Raw genomic sequence first — 15,018 nt, forward strand, 5'->3', positions numbered from 1 at the left:
TATGTGGTATCGTGTTTGCACAAAAAATTTCTTAGCATCTGACATTCCGTTGAATATTAACGATCATAGAAAAATTCCTATGGCTCGAGTTAATTACGAATTCAACTTGTCATCGACGGACGGAAAGAGAAATATTGCAACCGCGTATTTTACTTTCCAACGTTTGCGGCGCATAAAAGTAGGACTTGGCACGACCTTCGTGCGCCGTGATATTACAGAGTCGATGAAGATTCTTAATAGGCCTGACAGACCAGTCTAACGATTTCTAAGCACGACGCGTTTCCGCGCTAAAATACATGCCTCGACGTTGAGGCGGCACTCGTTTCCAAGAATCAGTTGACCGTGTGTTCCGTTGAGAAAATTGATTTTTCACCGGGATGATTAATCTGTTAAACCATAAACCACCGAGATTCAGAAAATAGAAATAACTTCGTAGAATTCAATGATCATTCTTTCCGTAACGAGAATCCCTTTCCTCCTATCCTCCGCGACGTCCAAGTTTACGCGGTACTTACCGGGGTTTACGTAATTAATGGCGCTAGGCAGCTGCAATTGGCGCTACACGTAACACACGTATACACACACGAATGCAGATAAACGTCGTTCGATCAAAGAGTGAAACATGTTACCGGGCAAAAATAGAGTACAATGTATAAGTTCCTTATTGCTGTCACGTGGATGACACACGTGCATAGAAATCGTCGGTCTTTCTTCGACTTTGACGAGGAAATTACAACTAGACTAAACTATCCTACGTATGTATTATGCAAATATTGATATTTTCAATGCGATACTTTACGATGCGAAATTCCCGCTAACGGCGGGGCAACTGGAAGATAATTCCTAGGTATGGATTTCTCGATTAGCGCTATTTCTTGGTAGTATCTACTAAAACCAAATCTTCTAATCGGAATATAGATTAGATTTAAAGCATACGAATAGCGAAAATCTTTCAATCGTTTCTGATTATTCATGTAAGAGATAACGAAACTGAATTTTGAATACATAGCAGATAAGTAACTTTGATAATAGATAATAAAAAAGATTCTCACATTAGTGTTTCTGACAGGACCTTCGACAACAAGATCTAACTTGAAACATTCTAAAAAATGCGATAATCATCGTTCTATTCGACCTTCCATTCGAAATGGCTATTTTTTGCATCACGAGCCTAACCTATCAGCGTTAGCATTACAGCTTAAAAATAACAGAGCTTATCTGTATCCTTGTATTCCTATGATACGATAACACACGTATTACGTATCGTTATCATCGTTATCATTATATGAAATGTAATTGTACAAAGTTGAAAATATTTCAAAGATATTGAAGTGAAAACAGAGATGCCAAGGGGGCACGGTGCCCGCGTAACACGCCACTGTAGTATCCCTCGCCGCGGCGAACGCGACTACGGCGCGAATGGCAAAAAGGCTTAACCGCATTCCGGCGACCATTTAAACCGCCGCGGCGGGGTCCCACGCTTGACCGCAAGCAGCGACCGACCGGCCGGCCGGCTATCGATTGACGTCACTTGGTACCGCGTGACCTTCGAGTTCCCGCGCGATTAACTGCGCATGCTCCGACGATCCTGCTTCAACCGAGTGTGCACCTGCACACATGCTCGCGCATCCGTGAACGCAGCAGGTAAAATGCAACGCGATAACGCTTGAAAATTACGTTCTTTTCCTTATCAAGCGTGCTCGTTAAAATTTTCTTTATCACTGTGGATTATTTTTGAAATTTATGTTTTAACAAAATAAACGGAAAAAGTAGAAGTTTGAGGTGATTGGATGACTTTGGTATATTGAGCAGAGAAGGTAATACTTGACGTAAGCTGGTCGGCAGTAAATGACCGGTCAGGTACCGCAGACGTCACGCAGCGTGGCGCAGCCCCCTAGTTCGCGGTGCATTGCTCGCATGAAAAAGATGCGCATGCGTTCGCCGTCATGCCTCTCCGGTGCAGCAACCCTGACTTTACCTTATCTCTTGCAGGGAATTGTTCAATTTAAAGCTCCGTGTTCCACGATCGAATAGAATCGTATGTAACAGTGTTTACTTTTTCCGAGGTGGAATTTTCTCCTCGATTATCGAGAGGATTGAATTATCGACTGAACAGGATGATAAAACCTTCGTACTATCTAGAGTCTGTAAGTAGAAGCAATGGAAAGAGGAAGAGAAAAAAGTTTGGTTCGTTATCGGGACATTGCCTCATATCAACGCAAACGGGAAAAATGGAGGGTAAAAAAATCATCCCGTGGACTCTCGAACAAATCAGATTACACGAGAGGGCAACGGTACAGAGGTCTTGCCAGATATCAAGAACGGGTGCTTTCTCACCAGAAACGAGGCCAGATCTCATAATCACAAATTACGTAAGAGTGAGAGCTGATTGTGCGTGTATATATATATATATATATATATATATATATATATATATATACACATATATATATATATATGCTCTTCGAATTGAAATGTCTCATCGATATCGAAACTTTTCGTGGATCGACTAATGTTATCCATACATTAATTTCTCTATTCCTGCTATCTTATCTTTTTCCATCTTCTTTCCATCTTTTTCTTTCTTATTCCATCGATCAAACAAAAACTGATGCTCGTTAACGGCTTCCGAATGAAACAACATTATGTAATCATTAATACATTTAACGAGGTTACGCCGTTGTTCGTCCCTGTGCACCGGTTTCTCGTTGTTTCACTGACCTGTCTGACCGCGGTCAAAAGTAGCCATTTGCAAGTCGTGGCCCTGGCAATTACCAATTACGAACGGTGACACGATAACACGAAGGCCGAAACTGCGATGGTGTCCGGTCACACGGTGCCGTCTTCTTGATCCATTAAGAGACCGATCAGGAAACGGCGGATAGCTTTTATAAGAGGTCGGCTGCGCGGTCGACGTACTACGCTCAAGAATTCTCTCACCGTTTTACAGCCAGCGCGTTCTCCCATTCCTCACCCACTCAGAAAATTCAACTACGCCGATCAAACGTTACAGACAATTACCCGGTCTCCGGGTTCTATCGATTTTTCGTTGAATCATGTATACAATCGCTAATGTGTCACGAGTAAACGCAACACGTATCGCACCAAATCGATTAGCTTGCTGCTTTCTACGATAAAACGTAAAAAATATTTACTGGATACGTATTTTTAATAGTAGACGCGCATAGCTTGAAGTAAATATTGAATAAAAATCTAAAAAGAAAAGAATAAGATAGATTGCCTGAGCTTTGATCTCAATCGTGTTCCCCTTTTTTTTACAGAGCTTTTTGCCTGTGTTAAGTATGTATCTTGTAAGAAGGTTTTTATGCAAGTATATGAGAAACTGTTTATACAAAGAATATAAGTACTTCGTTATATGAAATATGCGCAAGGATATGTTACAAGTTTCGTTGCTCGATCACATCCGACAACATTCGATAATCAGCCAAAACGAAGACTGCGAGATGCTGGCAGGAACACGAAGGTTAAGACAGCTATTCGTGAGCGTGCTCGAAATGTCACATTGTACCGAGCGCGTCGCAAGCATGACGCAGAAGAATTAGAGGGCAACGACGTAACTACACGGCCCAGTGCACCGAGGTTCGATTTGACGAGTAATCGGAAGGAAAGGCCGTGCGCACCGGCTAAGCGTCGGGTCACGTGCGCGCGCGTTAAGTGACGCCGCACACGTGCACGCAACTGCAACCGGTATACACGCGTGTGCAGGCAGAGCGACGCGGTCATTGCGCGACTCTTTCCTCGTCATGTTCTCCTATCATACGAACCCCGCACACATGCGCAGCTGCAGCATCTGAATAACATCGGCTATCTTCGTGTGCGTGCATTCTCGGTATCTATAAAACGACGTTAAGATGTCACCATGTGGTGCAACATATTTTCAGGTGGCAAACAACACCATTCCCCTAGGTCGAAGAGACGGCACTGTGCACAGTCCGAGCGAATTATGTGAGTCGCGCCAAACTGTGCACAGCTCCCCTCTCTGTTTCTCTTCCGAGGGCTGTCTCTCTTACTCTCTCCCGGAATCGTTATAGCTATAGTTAGATCAAGCAGACATGGAACGACGTCTCCACTGGGCTACGAGGAAGCTAGCTATACATGACGAGCCCTGAAAACCGACCGCTGGTTAACCTAATCGCGAGCTGCCAGACCGAACAACCCAAATGACCACTGGAGAAATTCGTGCGACGCGCCTGCATATTTCTGCGCGCGCACACCGGTATCGTCGTTGCGGACCCGTCTGCGCAGTGCTGACTCCAAGCGCGTCTTAAGACTGAAAGAGTTATATTGTCGTAGAATTTAAAAAAAACCGAGAAAAGTATGTTTCCTCTAAATATCTGGAGGTTTAAAAATAAAGTGGACATAATTCGAGATGCAAATATAAACGAATTTCCATATTACAGAGTCTGAAACGAACTCTGTGTATGAAATGTTTGTTAGAAGAAAGAGTTGAAAAAGCTATTGACAATTAACTAAAAATACCATTCTGTTCCGAGAACTTTTCAAATGACTTACGTACTTGTATATATTACATATAGATAGGAGGTCAGGCCTGCAATCGTAATAAATAACAACCTAATATACATCGTTCCATATTGAATGAATCAGTTTAAGAACCTCGAGCTCCACCCTGAATTTTTCTATAGTAACTTTGTCCTCTTGTAACATAATTGTATTCTTTTTAGCAGTTTATTGCAATTCAATAAGCCTGTTTTTCTGTAAAATGTAATACACATTGGCCTAAACTATACTATTCATCGTGCATAATCAGACGTCTGCTTCTCCGATGTTCCTGACTTAGATATTCTAATTTTCTACGTTATATGTGGCACGAGACAAGCAAGTGTGCTCGTGCGCTTAAATATGCGTGAAGTTACCGACACGGATAAAAATAATGTTCACTGTTTGGAACGAGTATTAAATGTCTACTAGTATCTACGAATGTTGTAAATGTACAAGTGTATTTTAATGCGAATATTGAATGTCGTATGCAAACATCATATGCACGAAGTTGGCATAATGTGTCCAGGTAAATCAGCAAAAGTAATTAATGTTGGACAACCTAGAGAATTACGTTTCTTTGTGAAATTATGTTGGTCCAAAAATGAGCTATATGTGTATTTAATATGTTAATATTTCAGCCAAGTACATATTTAACCAAGAGCCGAATACGATCTTTATTTAGATTACGTATGTAGTGAACTATTATCAGCTAATGCGATTACTTTAATACACTGTATAATGGACAGACCCCTCGTTAATATTTCATTTGTCAAATATCGAACACATTAAAATATTTTTCGCCCTTTTCTTACTCTACCTATTTATTGCTACTTAAAAGAAAAAATCATCCTTATCATATATTTACTGTAAAAGATTTTCCAATGATACTGACGCAACGAGATAAACATCGACTCCCTTCTTCACCGATAACAATCATCCTCGTCATTGAAAGCAAATGAACGTTGCGTATACAGCAATTAAATTATACTTATGTTCCGTGGCGAGTGTATACCCAATGCATAACCTTCGCCGCTATTAAACTAAAACGAGCGGAATATCTCGTCCTGAAGGCAGACGGTGCTAGAGCATCTAAGATACCGTTGTAAAGTATACAAGAGGGTCGGTAACGTATATAGGAACGTATATGCCGACAACGAGATCGCGAGCACGTGAAAGGAGGACCTTCTCGACTCTGTATATCTCTATCGACTGTTGAACCACTTCATACATTGTATGAAACGGTGACACCCGTGGATGGCTGAAAAATCACACCCTTACGGAACAAAAACGTCTCTGTTCGGCAAGATTACCTGCGAGATGTGAAAATTGTTCACGCAGCGGTAACGACAAAAGGTGCGCGCCTCCTCTTTGTCCTTGGAACCTGCGCGGTAAATGAAAATGAAAAGAGAAATAAAACAAGAAATGGCGAAAAATTCGTCCTCCATCCTGCACACTAACGCGGATCAAATTGTTTGCACAAACACGAAACAGGACGTCGTGCGACCCACGTGCGTTCAGGTTTTCGAAAGGCAAGCGTGTGTAGCAAACACAAAATTCTCACGGGTTTCTTTCTCTATCTCTTTCCGTCCTTTTTTCGCTTTTTCCGTTCCCTACCAAAGAATAGAGCCACGAAGAAAGAACGCCGTTTTGTCGAGCCGAGGACGTTAGCGTAACGACCTCCGAACTCGCCCGAAACGAGTTTCTTTTCTCGATTGTGTCGCATTCACGGTACTGCCGCGACGAATGACGAATAACCAAACGCGTGATTAGCATACTCATGCGGGTACCCGAATTCGGCGAACTGCACTCTCTCCCGGGTGCGGAGCGCCGTGCCTTCAATTGCACTCGATTAAGAGGATTCTTAGTCCGACCTTGCTGCCTCCGTTTAGGAGGGTACAAAAGAACCAGATGAATAAACTGGTTGATCCTTTGGCGGATGCATCAGATAAAACGTATCCCGACCCAGAACAAGAGGTATATTTCTGCTACTTAAATTTCACGGCAAACCGCATACATATTGACATATGAAAATGAAACGATGTTAATATTTCCTGTGAATTATAGTCTGGTTAACCTTCACGCTAATTAACCATGCTATTTTGTTAGCAATTACGAAACTAGATAACATGTTCACTTATTAACCAAAGATAAAATATACAACATTCTATAAGAAAAATGAAAAATCTGGAATATTTATATTAGAGGAATATGAAAATTTAATGAACGTATTCTTTTTAAGTGTAATTATTTCATTTCAACTGGACTTGGAAAAATAGTGATTAAAAAGAGACGAAGAAGTATAAACGACACGTGGAGTGAAGTCAATGTCGCAACGCATAGGTTAAACTATTCAACGAGCAAAAAATGAAATGAAAATTGGTCAACTTCTTCCTTACTCATTTCCTATAATTATGAAAACGTACATATATATAGTATTTCACTTATTTCTTTTATTATATGTATAGTATCTATACATATCTATATACTTATATATAATATATTATATACAATAGTATAATATAATAATATAATATATATAGTCAGAGATATGAGTATGATGACGCGACGGACAACGGAAATACAAAACAACATCTTAAAGAACAACGTGAAGAAGGAAAACAGAATCGTGACTCACCGGAATCGGAAGGTGTCTGCACTCCGAGGTGTTCTAAATTCTTGTTGAACGACTGATTCAAGTGATAGCAATGGTCGCTGAGAGTATTTCTGATATTCGTCTCTCTATGCACTTGACACTGATCCTGCTCTTTCCTTCTGCCACGTCGACCGGTCTTTCGCTTATTCTGGCTTACTCGTGCAGTTTTGGTAGTTGGTGCTGATATACACTCGGATAATTTCTCGTGTATATTGATCTGGTCGTGTCTAAAGAACGGACCTTCGTCCTCTGTTTCTGTATCGGAACTGGAGCTTTGTGGTGTATCCGGCCTAGTGGATTCGCCGTCGCTCTCCAGATTTCTTGCACGGCACAGTTGCTGAGCCTGTTGCTGATTGACTGCCAACGAAGTCCCTATAAAAGCGGTATTTGCTCGTGATATCAAAAGGCTTCGACCAGCCGGCACCTTTTTCTGTATTAGCGACTCCTTCTTCGCAGGCAACGTTCTGTTGTGTTCTTTACTGATGCATAACCCTGCCCACATACAGTCGTGATGACGTATCTCTCGAGACAGGCAGGTCTTGTCGTACTGTGGATCCGACAATATGCCATCGTCCAAGGTGCGCTCGCAATACATTTCCGTGTAGACGTCCGCTCTGTGATCTATAGAGAGGAAGTCCGGAAGATCGAACTTCTTCCATATGTCGTCGGACACCACTGTCGCAGTGTCCAGGGGCTCGCCTAACAGGCCCAGGTCAGAGGAGTCCCAAACCGGCACCGGCATTTTGCCTAGAGGAATCAACCATACCATTCATCAACAATCATTTCGGTTAAATCCTCGTAGGAAATTAAGTCGTTTTATGTTCAAGCCTTTGATAAAATTGCTAAAAACTTTGTCATTGAGTATTACACCACTATTTGAATAACATGCATAATGCGAAACGCTGAAAGTTAAAAAAAAACGAAGTTTTTGCCTTTAACCCTTAGAGTGCTGAATATTCGCGGCCTATGCGATCCGTGCGGACCAGCGCTGACGATCGCTGTGGACGGAGTACTTTTTCGCTAGACTGAACTCTGTTGATTGACTATTCAAAGCGCAAACCGTAATAAGTTATAGTAATTCTTTTGAACGAGATTAAATGATTCAAGAGCGTTATTTTTTAGTATTAATTATTTATTATTCATTATTTATCTCCCACAAACGTAATGGTATTACATCTGCGTAGGTGTTCGGAAAAATTGACAAACGCATATATGCGTCCTTAGTCCACACCGAAAGCTTTCGCCAGACGCATATATGCATAGCACTGTGAGGGTTAAATATTTTCCTTCCGAATTTTAACTTTCAACGTTTTTCGCACTATGCATGTTATACAGATAGTGTAATACCCAAAGACAAAGTACATACGACAAAAGAAGACCTAACCCCAATCACTGTTAATTTTAAGAGGGAAAATAAGGAAGGCATTCTAAGAGAGAAAATCAAAAGTTCTTTTATGTGTTATCACTATCTGTATAAATTTCAATTGGAAATGAAACTTGTCGATTATCTAATCGATCATCCATAGAAAGCAGCCCGGTTCCTTTACAGTTACAGCATGTTGCATTACCGTACAGCACTGTTCGGTACTGCGCCGCGTGTCGTAACATCAACGCATTATCACAGAAATCAGCGAAACGAATATGTACAGTTAATGCTATGAAAATACGAACAGAGGTCGGAACTGGCTCGCGTGTACGCAATAAAAATAGACGTCCTTCGTTGCCGACATATCCACTTTGCACGCTTTTTTGCTGCGTCTTGGTAAAAAGCGCCAGTTAAACATGGGATAAAATATCGACGATTAACGAAACAGAAAATGCAAAATGTCTATAACTACAACTTTGTTTGTTTATTAGAGAAAAGATTTCTTGTAATCAAAGGCTCAAAACGACAAAAATTTCTAACGAAATTAAAAATTCGTGCATTTTTGCCATCACCATAGACATATTGTCTCTTACATTGACTCAGGTCTATTGTTCGCTTCAAGTATTTTCTATACTATGTATTCTTATATGAATCTTTACAAGTTAACAAAAGATTATCTTCAACTATACTAGGGAAAAAAACATGCATTTATACACATATTTATGTCTCCTACATTCACAGATGCGTTATTTACGCTATTTATCGATAAGTAACTAAGGTCATAAATCAGTGACACGTGACACATTCTTTACGATTTTCTGCTTGCGAGCCTATTGAAAATTATAATACCAAATAAGAAATGCTATTCTGCTTCCTCCGATAAACGATACGGCTGATGTGATGATCGTAATTTGTAACTTATAAATTGTTCGTTACAATAATAAAATCAACTTAGATAAATTTACTGGGAAGAAACATATTCACACTTCATACTTGGGTTCTTGGTGCAAAACACTTACAGCGGTCGATAATCCTCTGCACATGGGAACAGAAAATAAAAAGGAACCGGTACGAATCGAATTCGCTCGGACGAGGTGCCTTCGAATAAATCACGGCCCGCCTCACGAAACATCCCTAGAGAACGCAACTTTTTCCCTCCTTGCGTGAGGGAACCGTTACGCATCTTTCTCTGCACCGAACGGCAAACCGACAACGGTTCACAGTACGTTTTGTCCACCAGGTGTTGCAGTAAGATCCTTAGAATCTCGTGTAATCTCGCATAAGCAAAGAACAGATTGTCTAAGTCTACGGTTCAACTATGTATTCCGAAATAATCATCTGAATGCAAAGAGGACAGTAGTGGACATCAGTGATATATACTTAGGAATAACCCTGCCGCATCTACGATACGAAGAGAAACTAATTCTTTAGCGGGATGACGCATCGCTTTGCATACGTTAACACGTTGCACATTGACACACTGGCAACGAGATTCGATCTTGGCGATCACTCGTAGCCAATGTGATCGTTGGGAACGTTCATCGAGAAAGAAGAACACACAAGATGGAGGTGGAGGGAGCTCGGATGGAGATGCATCGAAAAGTCAAATGGAATGACTCGATATGGGCGGCTCGAGTGACTCATGAGACTTACAACGAAATTCGTCGGCTGTATCGGTTTCGCGGATCTACAACACCAGAAGAGAAGCTCTGCTTTTTATTGTCGGCGGCCTAACTCAAACATTACATTCGCTCGATTAGGCCCACCTCGACGGTGACAATCGAAAGCGCGCGTGCGGTCGCCGGTTATCTTTTTCGTTCCCGCGCCGACCACCCTCCGCGAGCCAATTAATCGTTGCATAACGCCGATTATTGCGGAAACTGTCACTTTCGCGATAAACATGCGCATACGCCGTTGCATGTATCATTGAAAAAAACAAAATTATTGAGACAAAGTGCGCTTAAAGGAAACAAGAGTGAGAAAAATATAAATAGATATCGTTGGGAAATAATTAAAAATTCCGCACATTAGGAAATATAGATTCTATTTAACATCTTCAAGTACTGTGGGTGTTTTCAAGTATTTAGCATTATTTTGGACAATTTTGGAATTATGAAAAAAATAAAAATGAACAGATTTTTATCATTTTTTGTACGAAAAAAGACACATGACCTACAGGATACATTCATACAGTCAAAGTGTTAAGCAATTAAAGAGTTAAACGATAGAATTATTTATTACCACACAGTTATTTGTCATTGGGAATATATTTAAACAATTAAATTTTGTCTTTACTCAAAATTTTACAAGCCGACTACGTATCTCTTTACAATCTCGTACCATGTGACCAAACATTGTAACGATAGTAAAGCAGTGGAATTAAAACGCAAAAAAATATACGCGCGCCAAAACTGGTATACACATCTGTTTCTTTTCGATCGACAAGAAAGACAATCCCGCGCAGTATTTACGAGAAGAACAAACAAGGTTCGAGAACGATTTCGCCGAAAAACTAAACTACATATCGGTGTTAATATTTTGACAAGCATTCCCCGACAAAGACGTTTGATGGTAAATGAGTCTGTTTCACGTTTTACGTGAGATTCTTATCGAAAACTGGCATGAGGGCCAGAAAAATAAGCAACAAGAATGAAAAAAAGTGAAAGGGACAGAAAGGCGACAGAGGTGAAAGAAGGAGAGAGACAGAAAGAAAAACCATGGCCTTTATGACTCGGTCACCCGTGAAAAACGCACACCGTTGAAAAACAAAGACACATTATCCGTTCCTACTTGCCCCTGCTTTACCTCTGAATCGAACAAAAGGCGGTCGATAGGGGAAATCACCTTCCTAGAACGGCCTTGGAAGCGAAAGAAAGCATCAGTGTATACCTCGCGTTTACTCTCGTCGTGAGAGAGAAAAACGGAAGGGAAAAAGGAGAGTAGAAAAGAAACGAGATAAACTTTCGTGAAACCGTTCTCGAAGCGTCGACCAAACACGCGGGAAAAAAGTGTTTCTCGTCGAATAATAAACAGACAGGGGCAACAGAGCTCGCGCTAAGTGTTTTGGGAAGAAACGTCGGTAACAATATCTGGTGCGAATTTCACCGAACGCTCGTCGTGTTTCTACCGAACCTTGTTACCAATCGATAAGTCTTCTTTCTCCCCGGTTACGTAACAGACACAATCACGTGTATCGCGATCTCGTTGGTAATGGATAACACTTTCACGAAAATTGCGTGGCGACACTTCATCGGCTTTAAAAACTCAATTTCACGATACACGACAGGCTAATGTCACACTATATGCATATGCTCGTAAAAGAGAGACACGATTTCGAAGTTTACTACATTCGTGTGCATGATGGTAAATTGAATATCGACAAAGGCGGGAGCGAGGGAAAGAGGAAAAAAGAGAAAGAAATTATTTACCGACCCGATAAAGACACCGACTGACCGCTTTCGTTTAGACAGGACTTTCGAAAATCTATATATACATGTACCACACGTACGATCATACTTGTAAGTGTATTAAAGCACATTCCATGGCCACGAGAGCGTCGATCGATGGATCGAACTTTTCTGCCTACACGCGCTGAGAGAAACAGGCAAACCGGTCCACGGGCAACAGCTTTAGATATAGGTAGCGCCGTGTGCATGTGTTGCGTGTGTCTCGCTAACTTCCGTCGAACATTATCGTTCGAGCGTGTAACGAGCTGACAGCTTTCCTACCGCACTCTAATTAACGGTGGCTTTCTTCGTGAGACGAAAGGACGCAGGACACACCGGCAAAAGCGAAATGAAAAAAGACGCTCTCCTCCCATTCGTTGTCTTACTAAAGTTCCTATACAGAGGCGTAGTTACACCAATTTGTGAAACCGTAGGAGACGCGCGAAAGCGCGGGCTAGATCGACATACTGCATAATGTTGCAACAGAAAGTGCAACATATCGGTTAGCGTGCCTATCTCCACTTGACATATTTTCACGTATATCGATCCCGATGAGACGCGACGCGTGTTATTTGGTCACATGAACGACAACCCGTGTATGGCTATGGCCGATGGTAAAACGATTTCCGAAATGTCAAACATATAACAAAATTCCAACAAGAATAATATACACGCAAAGAAAGTCATAGTTAAATCTTGAAATTATTTTGAATAACACAGGAAACTTGAATTTGGAAGTAAAACAGTTATCGAAATATCACACATCAAAAATCAATTCGTCTATCGTTTGAAAAACGTATCGAAGAATGAAAAATAAAATATCGACAAATATTTAAAAAAGTTATCGAACAATAAAAATAGTAATTCCGTACGATAAAGATGATGCGTTAAAATATACATTCCAAAACCGAATTTCAATAGATCAGAACGATATATACGAAAAAAATCGAAAATACCAAATTTTAAGATTATTCTTGTATTTATAGATCAAAATTCGTCGGTTATTTAAAATTAATTACCGAAATCGGAAATTACGCGCGAAAAATCAAACACCACAAATTTTGGCGGTAAACTTACTAATAACCAAAAATCATACCGAATAGACGTGGCGAATCGAATATATTTAATTCTATTTATAAGAGACAGTATAAATTCGAATAGACCGGCCAGTTGCCAAAGAAGAAATTCCTAACTTACTACAAAGTGTTCGAGGAATTTCACTTTTCGCGAAATAAGCTCTCATCGATATTTATACGCGAAACCATGGATTCGAGTCAAAAGGCTATAGATGAATCTTCGAAAGCACGCCGGACTATTTGGCAGAATTTTAATACGTTCTAAGTATCACTTGACGAGATGGATCTGTCTATAAAGTTTACTAGTATATTAACGTTAATATGTCTCGGGAACGATTGAGACGCGAACGATCCCGTTTCTCATTGAAATTCCAGCTCGAACCGGTCGCGAGTGGCGGCGTTCGCGTGGAACTGTCAAAATGGGAAAAGAAATGCACACAAGCGCGAGGTCTATTGTCGATACATGCTTTAACCGCGATTACGAACGTCATTCATTTCGAACTCGCCATTAAAATCGAGCGAATGAAAAAAGAAAAGGATAGACGAAAATGGAAAAAAATGTATAAGTTGCACTCTACTAACCTGTCGGCCACCTATCGTTGTAACCCAAAAGAGAGATAGTATCCTCCACTGTGGAACACACTTTGGCGCGAGTTTGAGTCTCGCGCTAGAAACTAAACCAATAAAACAAACTTAGGCGCGTCCCGCCTCTTTTTCTTCTATATGGCGTTGTCTATAGATTCTGTTTGGCCCGGTCTCGAATGATGGATGAGCCTCGCGAAACCGAACTATTACGCGGCACTGAGCAACAAACTATACGTAAACAAAAAGGACGAAAAAGAATGACAGAAAAAACGGTGTCGATTTCCTTCGTTATGCCCGTAGCAGACGGAACGCGTGAAAAATGGTAGTGTTGTGTTTATCGACGAGAAAAATTCGTTCAGGCGATGCAGCCACTGGTACTACTGTCGTTTGGCCGTAAACGTTCCACTCGTTTTCTTGTATTATCGAGACTGTTGTACAACGAAAGACTGCTGCTACTACAACTGCTGCTGCTGTATTTTACCAAGCAAAGAAAGAATTTCATTCTCGGCGCGATCCGTACGGTAAGCCGGTGGCTCTAACTCTCTCTTTCTTGTGCACGCGCACGGTAATCGGCGGCGATCCGATCTTCACTTTAAGGCCGGTTAAAGGCGACTAAACTACTCGGCTCGTGCGCCTTCCATCTTCCGCAGGCATGCCCACCGCTACGGGACCCGGCGTCAGGGCTGTGCCACCAATCGTCGCGCCCCATTCTACCACCACCCTACGCATACTATACTTCTGGTTCGAGTATTTCGCCCCCTAGTGTCGTATCGCTCGATAATCGCGTTGCTACTTAAGGACACAGTCTAGTCAAAGCGCTCCCATTCTATCATATACGACCAATCGTATACAAGTATCTGTCTACATACTACTAACTGCTATTCGTAAATAATTACCTTATCATCGAGTACGTACGGCTATAATTGATGTTTCATGATACGATAAGTGATGAAGTTGAACAAAAAAAAAAACAATTTTTTGTTTTTTTACCAGTTTTCCAGTATCGAACCAGCAATTAACGATAAATTGTTTATGCGTTTATGACTCAGAGAATTTTCCGCGTTTGCTTGTTTTTGCAACGTTTTCCTTTTAGCTCTAATCATTGTTTCTAATCATGGATTAATGATTAGAACTGAAGATCGGATCTTACAGAAATACGTGATTTATTATTTGGAAGATGTTTAACGAGCCTCGAATAAAAATTATTATAAGAAGGAATACAAAATTGCAACGAAATACCTCACTTTTTATAAATAAGATGTATTGTACATAATATCCGTAAGATCAGACATAACTTCACCGTATATTTTCGTTCTATGAAAATATACAACCGAGAGATATATTTATTAATTGGTATTGTTCGTCCTGACT

The 15,018-nt window shown here is 40.8% G+C and overlaps 1 protein-coding gene across 2 annotated transcripts in view; it reads right to left on the reverse strand.

The window, feature by feature from the left end:
• LOC117231234 (transcriptional regulator Myc-2-like) overlaps positions 1-14,286 on the reverse strand; it is a 29,523-nt gene extending 15,237 nt beyond the window's left edge. The window contains exons 1-2 of one of the 2 annotated variants that reach the window (XM_033489469.1): positions 13,645-14,286; positions 7,157-7,921 (exon numbers count right to left, since the gene is read on the reverse strand). In XM_033489469.1, the coding sequence (XP_033345360.1) occupies positions 7,157-7,916 (760 nt within the window). In that variant the 5' untranslated portion in view covers positions 7,917-7,921; positions 13,645-14,286. Of the gene's footprint in view, positions 1-7,156; positions 7,922-9,559; positions 9,737-13,644 lie in introns of those variants that run through there. The other variant, XM_033489470.1, reaches the window with a different exon arrangement.
• Between the last annotated feature and the right edge of the window lie 732 nt (positions 14,287-15,018).

The sequence above is a fragment of the Bombus vosnesenskii genome, unplaced genomic scaffold (assembly GCF_011952255.1).
Source record: "Bombus vosnesenskii isolate JDL3184/JDL3185 unplaced genomic scaffold, Bvos_JDL3184-5_v1.1 scf7180000013272, whole genome shotgun sequence".
Taxonomy (NCBI): domain Eukaryota; kingdom Metazoa; phylum Arthropoda; class Insecta; order Hymenoptera; family Apidae; genus Bombus; species Bombus vosnesenskii.